This window comes from Homalodisca vitripennis, chromosome 4 (assembly GCF_021130785.1).
Source record: "Homalodisca vitripennis isolate AUS2020 chromosome 4, UT_GWSS_2.1, whole genome shotgun sequence".
Taxonomy (NCBI): domain Eukaryota; kingdom Metazoa; phylum Arthropoda; class Insecta; order Hemiptera; family Cicadellidae; genus Homalodisca; species Homalodisca vitripennis.
The window spans coordinates 172,967,659-172,989,808 of NC_060210.1; the positions used below are offsets into that span (position 1 = coordinate 172,967,659).

Sequence of the window (22,150 nt, forward strand, 5' to 3'; positions counted from 1 at the left end):
AAATCTGTCAGTGGTCTGCCTAACTGAACATTGGTTGTTGGGAGATGAGATCAGTTGTTCATATCTGAATGGGTTTTACTGTGCTGTTGATTTTTCTAGAGTGAACTGAATAAGAGGTGGAATCTGTGTATTCGTTAACAATAAATACAATTCTAGAGATTGCAATATATCAAAACTTTGCGAAGAAATGAACTTTGAAGCAGCGGCTATAATTTTGGATGAATTTAGAACTGTTGTGGTTTCAGTTTATCATTTTCTTAATGGTAATCCACAGCAATTTTTGTGTGTGCTGAAAAACTGTTTGGCATTCATTATGAATTAGAAATTTTACAATATTATCATAGGGAGGGGATTTTAATAGTAAATTTGATATTACAAAAAATAGTAAAACAGCAAAATATTTTCTTAATGTTTGAAGAGAGTTTAACTTTTTTCCATGAACAAAAACACAACTAGATAAAAATTGTTTGGATAATGTGTATATTGTCAATCATTGTTTGAATGTTTCTTTGGTAACAATTTTCTCATTCCCCTACTCGGATTATGATGGGATATTAGTTAAGACATTCTTAAAAAGTACCTGTGTTGACTCAAGAGATGTATCTTGGTGTAATAATCAAAGCAAACTGATATTGCCTAAAAAGAATTTTGAACCTCTTACCTTATTGTTGGCTTCGTACAATTGGTCATCCTTGTTAAACGAGTGTAGCAAAAAAGTTCTCCTTAGGGTTAATCTTCTCCTTCATAATAAAAAGGACACTTCAGATAGACAAATAAAAATTATGGGACTGAGGAAAAAAAAATTTTACTACACACTAAAAGAAGTCCTTTGTTTTGCTAAATGAATTTGAGAACTTCAAAACAGCGTGAATATTTTTACTGAACAGCTTAAAACCTAGAATGTTACACACATTTTTAACAGAAACTGTAAAAAAAATATAATTGTTTAGATCCAACAGAACTAAGTTTATTTTCAAATCGGAGCACTTAATTTTTCACAAAAAATTAACTGTACATACTTTGCAGTAAATAAAATAAAAATATGTAAAGGAATTGCATATAAAAAATGTTTTACAAATGAAGTAAGTGATAACATTCTACAACATACAAAATACCAAATAAATAAATATTTTTTATTTGACTTGATGTAACAGATTTAAAAAAAAACTTTTAATTATATATTGTAATTAACTGTCGCTTTTAGTCATAAGTGATTCTACATTTGTTGAATTCATCACCATGTTAAGATTGTAGATATTAGTACAATCACAGAACTTATTGCTAAAACAAATAATCAGGTTTACATGTATTCTTCAACTAGTAAATGAAATTAAATTTGCACACATTTTACTATATACAGTCTATCTTTTGCTTTAACATAGATCATTAACATGGTTAATAAAACATGTTTTCTAACTCAATTGGAGTGTGTTCCAGTTCATGTTTCAATATCAGGAATTAATCACATATGCATTCAGTCTACTTTGTTAAAACAATACAGAGCCGTGTATTGCAATTGTTTGAATCTACCACAAAGAAGTTGAATACACATGAATACAGCCATTTTTCTAAGTTGGAAGTCCATACTCCACTGTGTTGTCTTCAAATAAGTAGATTGGAAATACCTGGAAAATCTGCTCAAATATGTTAGAAAAATGTATATTTTATTTACTTGCACCTAGAGCAAGATCTCATATCAATAGTCGAATCATCACTAAAATTGCTTGTTTAAATAGAGCACATCAAAACAAAAACCCAAACACTTCATGAATTCCTCAAGGAAAAATTATGTGCCCAGTTTTTATTCACTCCATTCAATGAATCTTATACTTTCTGGAAAGTTTAATCTTTTAGAGTGAGCTGAGATATTCATCAACAGAATTTAAGTTAAATTAACTAATAGTCCTTTATATCGATTATTGTATGTTTAGCTAATGCACGAGTGCTGTTCAAAAAGTATAGGACTTTTGTTAATTAAAAGTGCATTTATTGAACTAGAACTACAAACTTCTAATCCCCTTCAAAGTAGTCTCCTTGGTGATGCACACACTTCTCCCAGCGTTTCTGCCACTTTAATGTCTTCTATTTCTTGAAATCGATTTCCTTTCAGGGGCATTTTAAGCTTAGAAAATAGCCAGAAGTCAGGGAGCCATGTTGGGGGAGTACAGAGCTTGGCGAACCAGAGATGTTTTGATAGCGAGAAAACTCTGAACTAAATGTGGAGAGTGGGCAGGTGCATTGTCGTGATCGAGCTGCCAAGTTTTTGTTTCCCACAGATTCGGTCGTTTGCGCCGCACAGCATCACGTAGGCGATAAAGAACCTCAAGATAGTATTCTTTTGTGATGGTTTGGCCGTGTGGTGCATACTCATGATGCACCACTCTAATGGAGTCAAAGAAGGCTGTCAACATGACCTTGACTTTGCTGTGAACTTGCCATGCTTTTTTGGTCTTGGAGATGTTATGTTTCCACTGCGATGGTTGCATCTTGGTTTCCTGGTTGTATCCATAAATACAGGATTCATCACCAGTGATCACTGTGTTCAGGAAGTCAGGGTTACTGTTTGCACTGTCCATCATGTCTTTTGCAATTTCAAGGTGAAGTTGTTGTTTTTGCTCCATTGTCAGCAACTTTGGAACACATTTTGCAGGCACTCTTCTTATTTTCAAATCCTACAAATGAGGACAAAAGGAGTAAAAGTACTTTGATACTATCTGATAGTCAGGCTGCACTAAAGGCACTTGATACCTGTTCGTTTGACTCAAAAGCAGTCTGTGAATGTAAGAATGCTCTAGCTGAGCTGGCTACGAATATCAGGGTAACACTCAGTTGAGTGCCAGGTCATGAGGGCATTCATGGAAATGAAAAAGCAAACATCCTTGCCAAAAAGAGAACGGAGTCCATAATGTTGGGGCCTGAGCCAGGCTGCGGGATAACTTTCTCCAACAGCAAAGCTCTTGTAAAAGATTGGAATAAGAGGATAAGAAACATTAATTGGAGTAGAGCCTCAGGATTAAGACTATCCAAAATGTTTATCTTTCCTTACGCTAAAGGGTGGGCAGCTCTCCTAGATCAGAGTAAGGAGGGTATTAGACTGATATTAGGAATATTGAAAGGACTTGGCCCCTTTAGGAAACATCTTATGAGGGGGGCCTTAGCCAAACTGACGAATGTAGACTCTGTGGAGTAGAGAAGGAATCAGTAGAGCATATTTGGTTAGATTGTCCTGCCATCTCCAAAATTTGGAAAAGATTCCTGGGAGCAAATCTTCTCAGCCTCAAGGATATCAGAGAACAGGAGCCCTCAAATCTTCTCCAAATCTTCTCAAATCTTAGGCTTCTGTAAAAGCCTCGGACTTTGAGAACACAAATTTAAGTAAGGGAGGCGCAAAGGTCCTTTTAGGACTAAGCGCGGGGGCAAACTGTCCTTTTTCCTCAGGACAAAATCTGTTAAAATTGATTGTACTGAACCAATGCTGACTCCCAATTTCTTTTGCCAGTTCTTGGACTGTAAGACAATGGTCCTCATTGACTAAATTTTGCAATTGTTCAATAACATTCTCATTCTGGTTACTTGATGGTCTGCCTGAACACAATTCACTTTCCACTTTGACCAGTTTTGAATCGATTATACCACTCTTTTATTCGAATACTGTTCATGGCAGTCTGTTGAATCTTGCCAACTGTTTCCACACTTGTGAATCAACAAGCTTTTGGAAAAACTTAATGCAGTAACACTGCTCAAGTTTTTCTGTCATTTTATAACTTTATAAAAACCGCTGAGCACAACAGAGAAGTCTACACTACTAGGCTGACTGCTGGCGACTGAAGCTTTGTCGTGATAAAAAACAGTGCATGCGCACGCATGACAGTCCCCTCCACATCCACGCTTAGCTTGGCCGCTAGCGCTGAAGCGGGATGACAGAAGGTCCGATACTTTTTGAACAGCCCTCGTATGCTGGTTATGTTCTATTATTTAATGCTTGTGATAAGGTTGTATAAGACTGTGAACATTTCAGTTTTCAAGCTCAACGGATAACAAGGTGACAAGGACTAGAAGCACACGAGTCTCTGAAGACGAGCTGTCGGCTCTCATGAGCAGCCCTATAGCCACTGTATGTATATAGCTTCTTGTATTACTATTTAACATTATTTGCTAACATTCATGTTATTATATACGTATATTATGTTTTCTATATAATGGGTACAAGTTTAAAACCTTAAAATACAATTAAAAGAAACAGTCAGTCACATGCACTGTGCTGTGTATGTTTTTAAGCCGGTGACATTTAATGCTAGAGTTTAGTAATCATAATTTCAACATTTGTTTGGAAATTTTTAACTTTGATAATATTCTGGGTGCCATTTCTTGTCATTTGTTCCTTGGTCAACTAGTATCAATACTCTTAATTAATTCATGTGTTTTAGGTTAATTTTAACTGTAAGAGGTTGGACAACTCTTTTAAACTACAAAAATGTGTTTGGTTTTCTTTAAACTGTTATAAAAATAGTATATAATAAGAAATGTTTACCTATGTTGAAAGCCCTTTTTACAGAGAACGAATTATTTTGTGATTAATGAATGACCTTTTTCAGAATGAGGGCTTTCAGTTATAACTTCAATATTTACAGTTGTACATTAATAAAACTAAAAAATAATGACATAGGCCTCTTCGTAATTAAGTTAGTTAAATGTTAGGGTAGTGCTAGGAAAGGTAAGGTCAAAATATAATAATTATATTCATTTTGAACATGTAATTAAAACTTATAAAAAAGGAAAACATAATAGATAATAGGCTTAACAGTTTACAAGGTTTTGTTTATTACAGTATAAAATTAGGTACACAGTAATAAAAAGGTTAATAACACTGAGTCTTGTAAAAATGCACTAAGAATGGAATCAACACAAATCTGCTTCAAATCTTTGAATATTCTCCACTTAAACTGTCATTGTCATTATCAGCTTCAGCTGCTTCTCCTGCTCTAAAGAAATCTCCACAAAAAGCTACACTTTCTTCTTAAATCTTAATAATGATCTTAAGTCTCTGATTTTTGCAGGGTTTCGTTGCATTTTTTTTTTTTTGCTTGATCTAGAGTTATGTCATTAGGCAAAGTTGTCATGAATTGAATGTGTCTGCTAATAAAAAGTTGTAAGCTTTGTGGCTTATAATATTTCCTGTGCTCTGATACTTAAGAATTACATATTTCTGGAGTGTGAATTTAATTTTACATTCATTTGTTGTGGCTTTCAAAAAGTATTCTTTTAACCCATTTTCCCAATTATGAATCAAAGCATTTTCTTTCAGTTCAAAAGGTGTTGGTGTCTTTGTGCATTGAACTATTTTTTTGTGATAGACACTGGCAGCTCAATTTCCTCCCGTTTATTTAGAGATGATTTAAAAATACTAAAGTTTCAGTCACATTGGCAGAAGGAATGTCTGCGAACAGGGAACATCTGTATAACCTGTACAGAAAGTGCATTTTAAAGCCACGATGAAAACATCATCCTTTGTTTTTTATTTTGACCTCCTGTAGCATCAGAAATCATTACCACTTTCTTTATATTCAGAATTTTCTCAATCTTCCTGTGAACTGCATCAAATATAAAAGAAGCAATAGAGTTTAGTCCTTTCTTAGCATGTGATCCCAAAAAGGTATAAAAGTATGCTGTTTCATCATTAAGTATGTGGCAGTTGAAAAAGTAAAGCCATAATAGTTGTTTATAAAACTGTTTTGTCACTGTGAGTTTTGTAAGAGGGACGTTTTGGCAGTAGACAAACTCGACAACTAAAACAAAATAGCAGATATCCCCGCCTAAATAGGTACGGAAATCCTTAAGGGCCAAAACCACGCTGTGGAGTAGCTTTCTCCTACAGCAAAGCTCTAGTGAAAGATTGGGGAATTTATTGTTTATTGAGTTGAGTTTATTGAGTAGGCTTAATACAAGATCTTCAAGATCTGAATTGGTGTCAAACAGTATAGGATATGTAGCATTTGAATAATTTGTCAGAGGACACTAAGCAGTGGATATTAAGTGGTCAATGTTCATGTTCTCTCCAGGTCAAGAATTCTTCAAGGCTGTAGAACGATCTCCCTAGCAGCCAGGCAGTTAGCTTCTTCTTGAGCAGGTTACGGCTGGTACTCTTGAGTGCTTCTGGTAGGCAGTTGAAGAATTTTGCTCCAGCATAGGTTGGCTTCGTCTCGTAGCGTGCTGTCTTGTGTGGAGGTAACGCATAGTTTGCAGCATTTCTGGTAAGATAGGCATGTCTGTCTTGGTGACTAGGCAGGTCTTGTGTAGAGGCATACATTATTGTCTCCAGGATGTAGAGTGAGGGTGCAGTGAGGATACCTAGGTCTTTAAAAGATTGTCTACAGCTGTCTCTTGTGCCCAGGCCAGATATTGCTCTTACAGCTTTCTTTTGCAGGATCAGTACGCGCTGCATATTTCTTGCTGTTGAGCCTCCCCATAGCACAATGCCATACCGCAGGTGCGCCTCAAACAGTGCATGATATGAGGTTTTGCTGGCTGCTTGAGTGCTTATTGTCTTGATCCTCTTTATAACGAAGATAGCTGAGCTAAGTTTTTTACAGAGCTTGTTTACTTGCCCCTCCCAGGACAGCTTTTCGTCTATCACGATCCCTAAGTGATTTACTTCGTTGGTTGCTGTAATACTGGGGAGCTCTGAAATTTTCTCTCTATTTATTCCTAGAGCTATCTGCTTTGTCTTAGATTCGTTAAGGACGAGGTCATTTACAGAAGAGTACTCAGCTGCTACGTTTAATGCAATATATGAAGCAATTTCAAGGTCTTCTGTACTTTTCTTTCCAGTGAGCAGCACTGTGTCATCTGCGTACAAAATACTGTAGGCATAGTCTTGGAGATGTTGTGGCATATCATTTGTAAAGAGTACAAATAAGGCTGGTCCAAGAACAGATCCCTGTGGGACTCCTCTTTGGATGGAAGAGGATTAGATCCTTAACTTGGGAAAAGGGCCTCTAGACTTAGACAATCTAAAATTCGTGTCTTTCTTATGCAAAAGGGTGGTCAGCTCTCCTAGAAAAGGGTAAGGAGGATACATGACTATTATTAGGGAAGTTGGCAGGACATGGCCCTCTTAGGAAACATCTGATGAAGGTGGGTCAAAGCCAGACTAATGAATGCAGACTCTGTGGAGAAGCAGAAATATCAGTTAAACACTCCTAGATTAGATATTAGATTTGTGGCTAAACTGTCCTGCCATATGTAACATTAGAACAAAAATTCCCAAGGGCATATCTTCTCAGTCCTAAGGATGTCAGAGAACAGGAGCCCTCAAACCTGATAAGCTTCTGCAAAAGTCTCAGATTCTGAGGGCCTAAACTTATAGTAAGGGAGGTGCAAAAGTCCTTTTAGGACTATGAGCGGAGACATGTCTCTTTTCCTCCTGACAAAAAAAATTGATACATCTCTAGTTATATTATCTGTTGTTAACACCTTCACTGTAACACAATTTATGTACCAACTCTGGGACAGTAGGGATAGTATCATTGTGTATATGCCATAATCAAAGTGTTAAACACAGTTTTCTTATGAATTGATTCATAAAAATTGATGTAATTTCGAGTAAAAATATGTATAAATACACCATTGTTAATTTTAATTCTAGAAAAGGGATTCAAATGTATTTTTAGTACAAAAATAATCATTTACAGTGTGAGATAGTGTTCTACATACATTGTTTTGTATTTATTTATTCTTTTAGACTGCTCTCCAGATTGGCTTGGATTTATCAAGAGTTAAAATGGCTATTCGTCAAAAACTGGAACAAACAGGATTACCTTTTTCTACTGCAGATGACCTCATTGAAGCCACCCTCGACATACAGCTTGACGAAGTACCTTATCAAGATACTGAAGAAACTTGGTATGCTGTTATTTTTTATTTTTGTTGGTTCATACCAATGAATGTATTTTTTTTAAATTATATGTGTAGTGTATTCTAAATACAAATAAAATATTTATTGAACTTCTAGATGTTGCCCATGGCTTCACACACAATTTTCAAAATCAAAGTCCTTATACTACTCAGTAAAAGTACTTATGATGTGGTATGATCCTATGAAATTGTTCAAACTTAACCCTGGAACTGGCGGTCATATTTCTCTCAGTGGCGGAGTGTTTTTAGTATTTCATACATTGACTTATATTTATTTTATTATTACATGTTTACTATAAAGTACCTATGTCATATTATATATTTTTTTATTCAGCATTGTTCAAGGAACATTTTTCACATAATATAATTAAAACAAAAAAAAAATGTCCTTACTCCACCTCTTCATGAAAAAAATTTGTTTAGAAAAAAGAAAAGTTTGTTCAAAGTTTTTGATTTGTAAAATTGTTGTTGGTAGATATATTATTTAAATGTTCATGGTGAAGAGTATCAGAGTTTAACCTGACTCTTATATAATGTTTTGTACATGTTGGAGTATTTTTAGTTCAAAGTAGTTAATTTACTTAATATTGCTTTAAATTTTTTTTACATCATAAATCTAACCAACTTTGTGACAAAATTCCTTTTTGACCAAAAATATTGTTCCTCTTGTAAATGTTCAATTCAACCCATTTTAAATATATTAAACTATTTAAAAGTATAATTTGATTTAAAAAGCGTACTACTACTTAACTAAATTTAATCAAACAAAAATTAGCCACAAAATATGGAGACACTTTTTTATTATTTGTCTTTACATAATTTGATTACTACTAAAATTTTGTTACAAGGGTTGTCCAGAAAGTAAAACATTTTGAATTAGCTCAGCAGTGGGATAAGAGCTTCAATCTTGGGTTTAAAAGATTCCTAAGTCCAGTATGCATTGAGCTGTGGTAGCTGGCAGTCTGTGTATTACCTATTTATCTCATTGTAACTAGTTAAAATGTTAACTGTAATTTAAAATCCTGCCACTTGTGAAGTGTATTTAGTAATATTAGATTTTTGTTGGCCAAAAACTGCAAACCGATTTAATTCCATCACAATTTTTTTTATGTTTAAAGTAATGTGATAATGAGTGAAAGCAGAGTAAGGCAGTAGTATATTGCCTTTATAAATGGCTGTATTAGTGTTCATGATTAGAATCACAGTGGTTGGCCTAACCTAGTTACTGAAGACTTGTTGAAGACAATCAATGAAGATTTGTGTTAATCATGATTGTTAGGCTACATAATCACTGAACTTAGAGAACATTTCTCCAAATTTCAAAAAGTTTAGTTCATTAATTTTTTTGTGGAGAAGCTTGGCTACTACAAAATTCTGTCCCAGGTGGGTTCCAAAAATCCGTACAGAAGACTATAAAAAACATAGTGTTGCAGCATCGCTGAATTTCTTTAAAGATTACAATGAAAATAGTAATGAACTTCTTGATCGTATTGTAACTGATGATGAATCATGAGTGAAGCATGTTAATTGTGAGATGAGAAGACAGTCTATGGAATGGAAACACATTCTCCCAAAAAACCAAAAAAATCTTCAAACTCTGTCAGCTAGAAAGGTCATGGTAACTGTTTTTTGGGACAATAAGGGTTTGATTCTGATTGATTTCCTTGTTTACGAGGCTCAATAACGAATGCAGTAAAGTATTGTTAAACACTGCAGACAAAAACTGGTGATAGAAAACAAGTGTCGGAGAAAGTTGAGCTCAAAACCTTTGTTTCATCCACACACAGTCAATCGTACCCAACCGCTCTTGGATGATTTTGGATGGGAGATGTTCAGTTATCCTCCATACAGCCCAGACCTTGCACCAAGTGACATACCTCTTTTTAGCCATGAAGACCTGTCTCGCAACACATTGATAGTAACGCCGAACTTCACCTCAGTATTAACCAATGGTTAAGTTCTCATGTGGCACATAACGAGGTGTGATCAAAAAGTTCCAGGACTGAATTTTTATTCATTTATTCATACAACATACAGGTTAATCGAATTTGTCTCCTTCAAAGTACTCCCCTTGGGAAGCTACACACTTTTCCCATCGGTGTTTCCACTGATCAAAGGTCCCAGAAAACTCTTCTTTTGTAAAGGTGTTTAGCAGCTCCGTCGTTTTTTCTTTAATTTCGTCAACTGTTTGAAATCTTTGTCCTTTTAGGGGTCTCTTGAGCTTCGGGAAGAGAAAAAAGTCTGCTGGAGCCAGGTCAGGTGAGTAGGGGGGGCTGAGGAATGACAGTCATTGCGTTTTTTACACAAAAGTCACGGATAACTAATGCAGAGTGAACAGGAGCATTGTCTTGGTGAAGGACCCAATCACCACTTTGCCACAGCTCAGGTCTCTTTCTTCTCACAGCATTACGCAACTTTCTGAGGGTTTCAAAATAAACAAAACGATTAATTGTTTGACCTTGTGGAAGGAATTCTTAGTAGACGACACATTTACAGTCAAAGAAAACCGTACGCATGACCTTCATATTTGATTTGACTTGACGTGCTTTCTTGGGTCTTGGAGAGCCTTTTGATGTCCATTGTGATGATTGGGCTTTTGTTTCCACATCGTAACCAAAAACCCATGTCTCGTCTCCCGTAATGACATGATCCAAGAAGCTTTCATCGTCATTTGCCTTTAGAAGAAGTTCCTCAGAAACATGAATTCGGTGTTGTTTTTGGTCTTCAGTCAACAGTTTTGGCACAAACTTTGCTGCAACACGACGCATTTGAAGTTTTTCAGTTAAAATTTCCTGACATGACCCAAATGAAATGTTACACTCTTCTGCCATTTCACGGATTGTTAGTCGACGGCGTACGAGAGCGTTCACTTTAGCAACATTGTCATCATTGATTGACGTTGAAGGGCCTCCGGAACGAGCATCATCGTCTGTGGATTTCGGCCATCTTTAAACCTCTTGAACCACTGATGGCAGCATGATCGGCTTAAACATTCTTCACCAAAAGCCTTTTGTAACATCAAAAAGGTTTCAGAAAACGTTTTGTTCAGTTTCACACAAAACTTCACACAAACATGTTGCTCTTCTTTCACATTCATTTTCATTAAACAAAAAAATATCCAAACTATAAAACTAATCTCAAACTGTGCTAATGTTACTTTCAGTGATGTTATGATTGATCTGCAAACACAGCTGTGTTACTGTTGAGTCAGGGAATACAGTGCTGCCAACCGCATCGCTGAGATACATTGCATTCCCATAGTATATAAAAAGTCCTGGAACTTTTTGATCACACCTTGTATCTTTAAAGTTGGAGTTGAAAAATCAGTATTAAGCTTAGTATTTTCCAAGAAAAAACATTAATAAAAAAGTATTTAAATCTCCAGGATTGGCAGGATCAGAAATTAAGTAAAGAGAAACAAAAGTTGTATGAAAAATTATAGAAACCCAAGAGAATTTGAGTGTGGATCTGACTATCACATAGTTAAATCAATGAATATCACTGTAAAAAAGAGAAGTAAAAATAAGGCAGAGAATATAGAAATGGACAAATCTAATTACAAGTACAAAATAGAGGGATTTCAGATTAACCCCTAAAATAGATTATAGTTTTTGAGTGACTTAGTTGAAGAAGAAGAAAGTAAATACCGATAGAAAAGATGGAGTAATTTTAAGAAGACATGGTAGACATTATGACAAATTTTTGTGGTAACAAATCAAAGAAGAAAACTTTTGTTTGACTAAGATTGAGGCTGGTTCTGCAGATCGGAGGCCAAATAAAAAGGAAGTGACTCAACATTAATTCAGTAGAGTCACTATTAGTGTCATTGTCACTAATCCTTTTTCCTTCTGTTTTCACTTAATTCTCTAATTTAGTATTTGTATCATTTAGTGTTTGGCAATATAAGAAAATAACTATCACCGTTTATTGCTACGTTTGCTATTTGTTGACAGGAGTACTCCACTAAATTCACCAGTTCGACAAAGACCAGTGAATGTAACGACTGTGTTGCAACTGCTTAGTCAACAAGCTTCATTGCACGATGCTTCAGACTCTTCAGAGGCAGAAAATTCTAAAATCCAGAGATTGTAAGTCTAGCTTAATATTAAAGTGCACATGTTGATTACATAGGTTATACCATTTCAGGTTCTAGTTTGAGCTGAGCAATTTACATAGGTGAACCGCTAACAAAGAAACCTGCGCAGAAGCAAATATTTGAGCAGCACAGCGCAGGAGGGGCCCCCCTCCGGCGGGGGGGAGTGGCGAGTGGGCGAAGCATCTTCTTGTCAGCTGTTTAAATCTTGTCTTGCTCGCGCCATATTGTTTATACTGCAGTTACTTACTTGGACCGTTCAATTCGAACGAGTCAGTCAGGTGAACGGAGTGATCCGGATCGGAGTGTTTCAAAAGACCCGTTCACTTTGAAAGTTTTGTTCAATTTGGCCTGGCAAACTGAATAAATTTGATACTTTTTTCCAAATCAGGTGAAATGAAAAATGAAATGAAAATGGTTTATTTTCTTAAAAATTGTTCAATAACACACATATACACGTTTTGCAACAAACGTAAGCAAATATATACAATGTCTGAAATCATGTATCAGAGTGTAGGACGGTACTTATACGTAGTTAATTATTTCTTATTATAATAAACCTTGCATTAATTCTATTCATTTCAATTAAAATTTGAAATAAGAAGAATAGTATAACCGGGATGAGCCTACATGGGCCTAGGACCTGTGCGTAGGCTCTGGTCGTGAATATTGGAACTCAAAACTAATAATAGAACAAATGATTTTATAAATAAAACATAGTAGTTTAGTAATTTTTGATATTATTAAATGGTTTTAGAATTTATTTTTAATCCAGTTTTTTAAACCAGTAAAAGATTTGGTAATTGCAACACAGAAACGAAGTTGTAACTCAAACACACGTTACGGTACAAAACTTGAGAAATATAATACAAATTTGTTACGCTGAATGTTTTTTTTTTAATATAGAAACTGTAATGACGACTTGTTGCGAGTAGGCTACCGTGTGTTATGAGTTCTTAACGCTAAAAAAAATTATGGTTGCCTGTAAAGTCGGTTTTTACGGGCGAAGATTTTATGTGACAACGTCTTTTTCTCGTAGAATATTTATTGATATGAATATTATTAAATTGCACAATAGGAACAAGGAATTGAATGAAAATAAGAATTGCACAAATTTTAACTATAGAAATATATTTTGTTTACTAAAAACATTGTACATAATTTGAAATTAATTAAAATTTGTTATTGTAAATGGTAAAGTTGAATAAAACATTTACTAAAATTGGAATTTGAAATTCTTGCTAAACACAGTTAAATTCTAACTCCGCGCGTGGTGATTGGTCGGTTTAGTTCGTTTGTTTGGTCGCACTGTTATGACAGGTTAGAGGTTATAATTTGTTATTTTAAATGTTTGACTAGCAATACGCGCTGTTTCTTCTCAATCGACTGAATTACGATTGATTGCAGAGTGATTTAAACTAATAATTTACTTAACACTATCAACATTTGTCAATAGTATGACATAACCTATAAACTCAGTTTCTCAACTTTTGTGTCAATCTAACAATTAATCAATCAATCATAGTTTTACAATAATGAAATATCAGTGTACAATTATTTACCTTTATTGTTGTAGTTGTTGTAAATGACGAATCTAAGCACTCCACATTTTCACGAATAAACATAGTTATCTGCTTTATCCCGTGCAGCGGACCACACGTTATCTGCTTTATCCCGTGCGGATCCCGTGCGGCGGACCCACTGGACGGGCATCGTAACGTTACCGTGCGTTACACTTTTTTCATGAGTGACTCCGAGCCGCAACCTAATTTAAGACGTTGTCACGTCAACAGTATGAAAATTAATGTATAAGTAAGTAAGAATGGTTTTGATTAACAAATTTCTTATAGTCATTAGTTCTTTCCTCGAAGAAAATTATTAATTCTAAAGAATATGTTGTACTCTTAAAGAACATTATTTTGTAAAGCAAAAATGTACTTGCGGATTTTATTTGTCAAAAAATGAATGTGTCAAAAAATGAAGCTCCACATTAAATGGTTGCTTTTTCACTAATTTACATAATTTATCTCTTTGTCTTATAGCACTTATAGCATAAACTAAATCTGAAGTAATCCATGGTTTTTAGCTTTTTTTGACCTCGTTTTAAATTTATTCGATTGTCTATTGAAATTGTAATAATATTCTGAAGTTGTAATGTAAAAACATTTAACATTAGTGCTGTTAAAAGTTGATTGCCAATTAGCATTTAAAAAGGTTATCATATGGTAACACATGGTCGATATAGGTGCGTATGTGCAGGGTCGATCTGAGTGGAGGCGTTCTGTGTAGTAGTGTGCGTAATATTATTTTAATGACTCAGCCTGGGTATTATGAAAAGTGGTGGTATCTTAATCGATTAAATGTTTTAAAATGTGTTGTTATTTATAAAAATAAATTATTTTCAAACAATGCAATGTGTCTGTTTGATGATTAGTAATTTATTTAAACTTTGTAGTGAAATAATCTTATGATAAATCAAAGGCATATTAATCAACCAAGTCCATTGTTCTTAAGTATTAACGTTTAAAATATTTAGTAATGCATATAGTAACATACAGTTAATTTTTGTTAGTAATTTCTATTAGTAATATATATTTAAATTTACTAGATTCCTGAAACAATACATTTATTGTTATATATCTTTCCATTCACTGTAAAATATGTTTGTTTCTTTCTCTATCCGAACACATTTTTTCAAGCAGATCCTTTCGTTCACATTGGTCATTACAACCAGTCGTTCATCATTCGTTCATTTTGTTCAGTCACGACGATGACCGTTAAAACACGCTCTAGCGGAAGGCTTAGTAACTCTGTAATGACCGGTTTCAACTGAACGGGTCGCAGCAGTGAACGATACCGAATGAGCCGGATTAGTCAGCTGATTTTTATTAGATTGAAAAATAGTTAGGCGCGCCGAGCAGTGGTGGGGATGCTTGGAGGGGCGGTGGAGGGATATTTACCCCACCCTGCGTGAACTTCAAATCAACCAAGGTTTTTTTTTTGTTAGCGGTTTACCTATAGATTCCATCTAGGATAAGGTTTATGTATCTTTTATAATAATATTTGGCTTGGCAATGTGCCGCCTTCTTTGATTCTGAAACAAGAGTTAGTACTATTGCAATCTCAACACATTTAAATACAAACAACATTGCCATTACCACACTGTGTTAATCTAGTGAATCAAATTAAGTCTTGTTCAATAAAACCTCTTAGTGAAACTTAATAATACATAATCAGATGTTTCCAGCGAAGTCTACCTAATCCATTATGTGTGGTAACCTACATTTTTTAATAAACTGTTGAATAAAAAAAGTAGTATATCCTTTATTCTCTCATTTTAGAAGAAATCAGTATTTTTATTCACAGATGATTGTTTTTAATTTCAGCAAAGGATTTTTGTATATATCCTCCATTATATTCATAAATTAATGGTTTTAAATTATAAAACGCAATGAAATATTTTACTTGCTCAATATCAAAATGATCGCAAAGAATCAATCTTTCTAATACAGTAATGAGCTGATCTTTTATACAATTTATTTTTCAAGTAATTATGGTGTAGCCCACAGCGCTCGGCATGTGGGAGATAGTGCAAGAAGAGTTAGTGAATATCCCCTACCGATTCCCTCACATTAATTTGTGTTCACTATGTTTTAAAATATAACTTTGCTATTCAACTTACATCTTATTTTCATCAAATAAAAATGTAAACAATGCAAAAATCATCAAAACACATGTTTTAGATGAAAACAAATACTTATGATTGTGTTTGTACAAGATGTTTAATTTCATATAATGACTGTATTATGTCCATAACATAGCTATGGTGGGAAGAGTTGATTCAATGTGAATGTTGAATTTAGCTCCAGCTTACCTTCCTCTCTAGTATAGCATCTGGAATCTGACACTGTCACTGACATGACTCCTGTTGGTCTGAAGAGATCCAAAAATGTTGTTAGCATAGAAGCTCAAAATGAACGCTCTACATCATTTTGGCATCAGACACACCTTGAATACAAAATAAAGTTTTAATATAGGTAAAGAAATATTCTAATTTTCTCTTCTGGTGCTCAGTTTGACACTTGGTTGGTTCACCGTGCTTAGAGATTCTGTCTAAAACATCGTAGAGCACTTAGTTGTGTACCTGATGATGAGACAATGAGAATATCTCTCCACCTATATTATACTAAATTTTGTAGTCTAATTTTGAGCTTCTTTCGTTAACGACTTTTTTTGGATCTCCAGAACATGAATCCAGACTTCAGGAGATTCCAGATGCTGCACTAAGCTAAACGATGAGCTGAAGCTAAACTCGACATTCACATTGTATTGTGCCATTTGGAAGGAGAAAGTGATTAATGTCCATGTGCACACAACAGACCGAGCATCATGACCCTCATTGTATTACTTTGTTGTTTGACTTGATTACTTTTAGTTATTGGTTATTTTTGTATTATTTTTTACTGCATTTGTTATTTAACCCTAGATCTGGGGTGGCCACATACATGTGACCATGATCGCCTTTGAATTTTGGTATGCCTAAACATAACTTGAATGAAAAAAAGCTATGTTTTTGGTACCAGTGGAAAGAGAGACTGTGTAGAAATCAATAGGTTTTGCCCCCCATTCAAAGTTTGAAAGAACTGTTTGAATAAAAGAAGACAAACAATGTTTTTGCTGAAGTTTCACTAGTCTAGAATGATAAAACATCAAAATATTTGGTTGGTTTTCAAAAACATTGACAGTATTGACTTGTCTGTACCTATAAAGGAACATTTTTTTTTTTCATTTTATATTTTACCAAACTAATTGCTTCTACTCTGGATATGTTTTGTTTTATATCGTAAACCCCTACAATCGATATATTGTGCTAATATGCCCATATGTTGACACTTTCAGATGACCAATACCTCTTCACTTTCAAATTTGTTTATTGAGCAATTGTCATGAAAAAATCAATAGTTAAATATTGAAACAATGAATCCACTGATGTATGGCAGAAGTACAGAAGTATTTGGTCAAGACACACCATTTTCTCATTTAGTTTGGTCATGCTGTAATTAATGTTCTTTTCCAGTTTGTAAATGAATTATTATTAGTTTATTTTGCGTAAACAGTGTGATAAATATCATATAAAAAATTCAATTTTTATGACAACATTTTAAATTTTGGTATTGTTCCTTAAATGCTTTATTTTTATTTTTGCCACTTTATTTTTACGATTGTAAAATTTTTTATATTAATATTTTACTAGTGATATATTGTATGAAATAAATATTTAGAAATAATATTTCTATTTTATTTCAGGTCAGAATGCATTTCATGAATGAAGTTTTCAAATAGACAAAAAATCAATAGATTTTCATTTACTTATATTTTTATTTTAGTTGTGTCAATTTTCTGTTATAAACCCGTATACTTAAAAGATTTTGAAAGTTTATAGAACAAAAAAGTATTACAAATACCAAAATAAAAGAGTATAAACCTAAAAAATAAATAACGTCTTTTGTGATGTTATTTTAAATTATTACAGTAGAAGAGTTTGTTGTTTTAGTACTATTTGGTTTTTCAAAATAAAAATTTTGTTATGACTATTTTCTTGAAATTATTCCCTCAAAAAGTATACTTCTCATTACAAGAAAACAAATACATATACTTATTCCATAAAATTGTGGTTATTTTGTATATTTTGGTTTTTACAAACATTTTTATTTTACCAATCCACGTAATGGGGTTGAAGTTAGAAAATTTTTAGTGCAACTTCCTACAAATGTTTATTTATCTCATAAAAACTTCTTTTGCAATAATTATTTACTATTTCTCGCATTACAAACTAAAATCTACAGTATATGACCAAAATAAAACTGCTAAACACAAGGTGATAATTGTAAAACGTTTTCTGTGGCACCAGATCTAGGGTTAATGTTAGGCCTATTTAGTTTGACTTTTTATAGTAGTATTTAATAGATTTGCAATTTCTGTAGAATTTTATAATTTTTAAATAAATTATATTTGATTTATTTGTTTTTATATTGATATGAAATTTAGTGTGGTTATGTATTTTTAAGTATATGTTTTTTTTATAAAGTGATGTTATAAGTAACAATTATTAATTTATATACCTATCATGAAGATCAAATCTTGAAAATATAAGATATTTTTGTATTATGTATAATTATTGCATGAATATTAACCATTCACATTAATTAAAATTTAGAATATGATGGGGACCCAAAATAACCAAATTTAGAGATTTAGAGATAACCAAATAATTGGCAACAGAAGCTTACCAAATGTTGCAGCAGGCTTTGGACTCACAAGAAGATGCTATGAGCCTCACACAAGTTTTTTGTGTGGTCTGGGCACTCTGAGCATGGTGAGATGGGTGTTGAAGACATGCTTGTTCTGGAGCACACTTTGACATCTCAAAACAATAAAATCATTGAAATAATTCCCCAAACAGTAAACAAAGATCATTGTTTTAGAATCTACCAAAATATCAGAACAGGTATGTGTTGGTGGTCATACCAACGAATTTTGATTAAACTTTAGAGTTCCTGAGAGTTTTGGCAACAGGTGTCAGATTCCTTCATTACTACAATTACTACATTACTACTGCCTTTCAAGTGACCAATAATTTGACCCTTCAGGGATGAACCTGTTGTTCCCTATCCTTCATATTCACAAGACCTAAATCCCAAGTAACATATTTCTGTTTTCTATCAATTCTTATCAGTCAGTCAATTTGTGAACATCTCTTATCCGGCCAATCATTTGATAACCAGTTTTATCTGCTGCCCTGCATGTCAGTTCAGGATTACAACAACGATAGTTTCCACAGGATTATATAAATTTATATTTTTATAGTCAGTTTTTTATCATATTATTTTGTTCAATTCACATTATTTTTACATTTTCTATTCAGAGATGTCGAGAATGGCGGGTAGGGTAAAAAGTGTGTTTGTGAAATTGTACAGCCATAAGACTATATAAGGATTGTGCTGGATTGTTTCACCAACAGTACATAGGTGAGGTGTCTAACAGGAGGTTACTCTGAGTAACAGGAGGTGTGGTCGAGAGTTCATTTACAGGCTGCTTAAGCGAGACTGCCCAGTCTGATGTTCTGCAGGCAAAAGCTGCCTTTCAAAAAGAAAATAACAAGTGCTGAGATATGCAGGTGGAAAAATTGCAGACATAGCGAGTATTACGATGGAGGTCAGTAGTCGTAGGGTTCAGTGTGATGAGTTAAAAGTTGTGATGGATTAGTTTCAAGATAGTGGAAAATCTACTCGGCGAATGCTTTAATGAATATTGAAATGAGAAATCTCAAGGGAGAAGTGTCAGAGCTTCAACATCAGATGTGAAAGAATAATATTCTGATTACATTTGTGCCAGTTATTGTTAGTGAGAGTATTTTTGAAAATTTGTACTCTTATCATGTAAATTTTCAATGAAGTAATGTTTCAGCTGCCCACAGACTCTTGAGACTCAAATCTATATCCTAAAATAATTGTTAAATTTTGTATCGAGAACCATGAAATCAGTGGACCAGTGCAAGGAGATTTTTAAGGAAGAATGTACTATTAATCTTTGCAATAAAATTTATGTATGTTTTTTATTTTTTATATTACATTGTTAAATAGATTTTAATTTGATCACATTTATGACAAAGCTTTTGTAAATTACTCAAAATGCGATATTGGGGAATGTAGGCTTTATTTTGTTGACTCCAATTTGCCGCAAACATCCACTTGTTTGAATTTTGTTGTTCTTTTTTTGCTGTAAAAAAATTTGTCACAAGGAGTCTGGTAGTCACAAGCCACGTGATGAAACAATCTATGGATGATGAGTTACTGATTCTCTTTTTATTATTCTTAGATTTTGCAAAATTAATAAAGTAATTTTAATAAAATCAGTAACTAAACAAAACTGTGTTCATTTTATCCCCATACAATAGTTTTTGTCAAGCTACATGTTGTAGTATGAATAAAGGTTCTCATTTAATAAAATGGTAAATTCTCCCCATTATTATAATCTTATTGATGTTTTCAATGACATTTTCGTATTGCATCATTGAGTCAATCCAAAAAAGCCTGACTTTCAGATCCACTTGACCAAACAATATTAACTGAAACTAATTTGTTCTTATTCTTGCAGAGACCAGAGTATAAAACCAGTGAACGAGGTATCTGTCGCACCAACCCTAACAGACAATGATACTGAATTTTGTGATAAAAAAGGTACAAAAACATGTAAGTCTATACTGTTTATTGTATTACAAATTAATTATATATAACACTATAGTATAGACTGTAATTGCTTATTGCTGTTGTAGGGTTACACATAAAATAACACGAATGTGACGTCTATATCTCATTCTTTAAAATAATGATAATAATCTTCTTCGATAATTCCTTAATCATAATCTAAACTTGTTTGAATAAAGTTCTTTGTATATAATTATACAAATTCCAAATTTTTAGAAATATTTCCCTAAGTCAACATATGATGAAACTGTTAATGAGCTATTCTGGATAAAGCCTATCATAGTATTATGAAATTTTAAATTATAATTTCAATTAATTCTGTAGTAAATATATCAATAAGATTTTAACTACTGACTAAGTAATGTCAATTTTGTTATTTTATCTAGCTTTTAATGTTGTATATAATGTGATTTTTACGTAACTAATGTAATAATTATTTTCTGTCTTCTAATGTTTTTTATCGTTTTATTGTTATATCAGGATACAAAATACTACGACTATCCATTAGTACAGGGTGGAGCGCGGTAATTTGCTTTTTTGCACTGCAGGCTGTGGCAGCACTGTTTGTCGAAGAGAGGGGAGAGTGGGTGACGTGGCTTATGTGGCTGACGGGAGATTTGTATTCCTCCGCGTTCCAGTTGCCATCATGCAGTGGACACGAGAGGAGAGGTTGTTTTGTGTTGAAGCGTATCAAATGCCCACTCGATCATTGCAATGCAGCGTGCTTTTCGTTTACGATTCGCTGTTCCCCCACGCGGACGTGTTCCTGGTCGGCAATCAATTGTAAATTGGGTAACTGCATTCAGAACAGCAGGGAATGTGTCATGTGTATGAAGGGAACCTCAGAGAAGGATTACAACACCGGAAAACATCGATAGAGTTAGAGCAGCAGTACTGCAATCTCCAAAACGCTCTGCTCGGAAGCAATCACTTGCTCTTGGCATTTCAAGACGTTCTCTTCACCGGATTTTTCATGATGAACTGAGATTTCACCCGTATAAAATGTGCGTGGTCCATCAATTGTCAGCACGGGACTATTTGACACGGCGTACTTCTTGTGAAGACATGCTTGCAACTATACCGCGTGACGCAATTGTGTTCTTTTCTGATGAGGCACATTTTCACCTCAGTGGGTGTGTCAACAAGCAAAATATGCGCTACTGGAGTGAAACAAACCCCAGAGAAGTCCACCAGAGACCTCTGCATTCGGACCGCGTCACTGTGTGGTGCACCATATCACGAGTAGGCATCATTGGCCCTTACTTTTTTCAGGATAACCGTCGTGCCATAACTGTGAACTCCGAACGGTACTTGACTCTGATACAGGATTTTTTTCAGCCGGCTCTTGAGGCAATGCAATTAGAGGATACATGGTTCCAACAGGATGGTGCCACTGCACACACAGCGAGGGTTACCATGAATTGTTTGAGGCAAACGTTTCCTGGACGGCTTATCTCTTTGAGGGATGATGTCCAACTGGCCGGCAAGCTCACCAGACTTAGCCCCACAGATTTTTTTCCTTTGGGGTTACCTGAAGTCGAAGGTGTATATCAACCGTCCCAACACCTTGGAAGACCTAAGGAACAATGTTGAGGCTGAAATTGGCAGAATACAAGTCGACATGCTTGTTAGAGTTAATGAAAACTTCAGAAAACGTGTGCAGCAGTGTGTGGATGCCGAAGGTCGACATTTGCCAGATACATTATTTAAAACCATGTAATTTAAAAATTCCCTTACTGTTCAATATAATTAAAATAAAAAATAATTTTTTCTAAGGTTCATAATTTTTTTATTTCATTTCCAAATCAGCAAATTACCACACTCCACCCTGTATATGGTTACTTTTATAAAATTCTGTACAAATGACGTGTAATAA

At 34.1% G+C, this 22,150-nt stretch overlaps 1 protein-coding gene across 5 annotated transcripts in view; it reads left to right on the plus strand.

The window, feature by feature from the left end:
• LOC124360658 (baculoviral IAP repeat-containing protein 2) overlaps nucleotides 1-22,150 on the plus strand; it is a 51,461-nt gene that overhangs the window by 18,451 nt on the left and 10,860 nt on the right. For 4 of the 5 annotated variants that reach the window (XM_046814471.1, XM_046814472.1, XM_046814470.1 and 1 more), the window contains 4 exons: nucleotides 4,019-4,114; nucleotides 7,742-7,902; nucleotides 11,868-12,002; nucleotides 20,165-20,259. In XM_046814471.1, the coding sequence (XP_046670427.1) occupies nucleotides 4,019-4,114; nucleotides 7,742-7,902; nucleotides 11,868-12,002; nucleotides 20,165-20,259 (487 nt within the window). The remainder of the gene's footprint in view (nucleotides 1-4,018; nucleotides 4,115-7,741; nucleotides 7,903-11,867; nucleotides 12,003-20,164; nucleotides 20,260-22,150) is intronic. The other variant, XM_046814474.1, reaches the window with a different exon arrangement.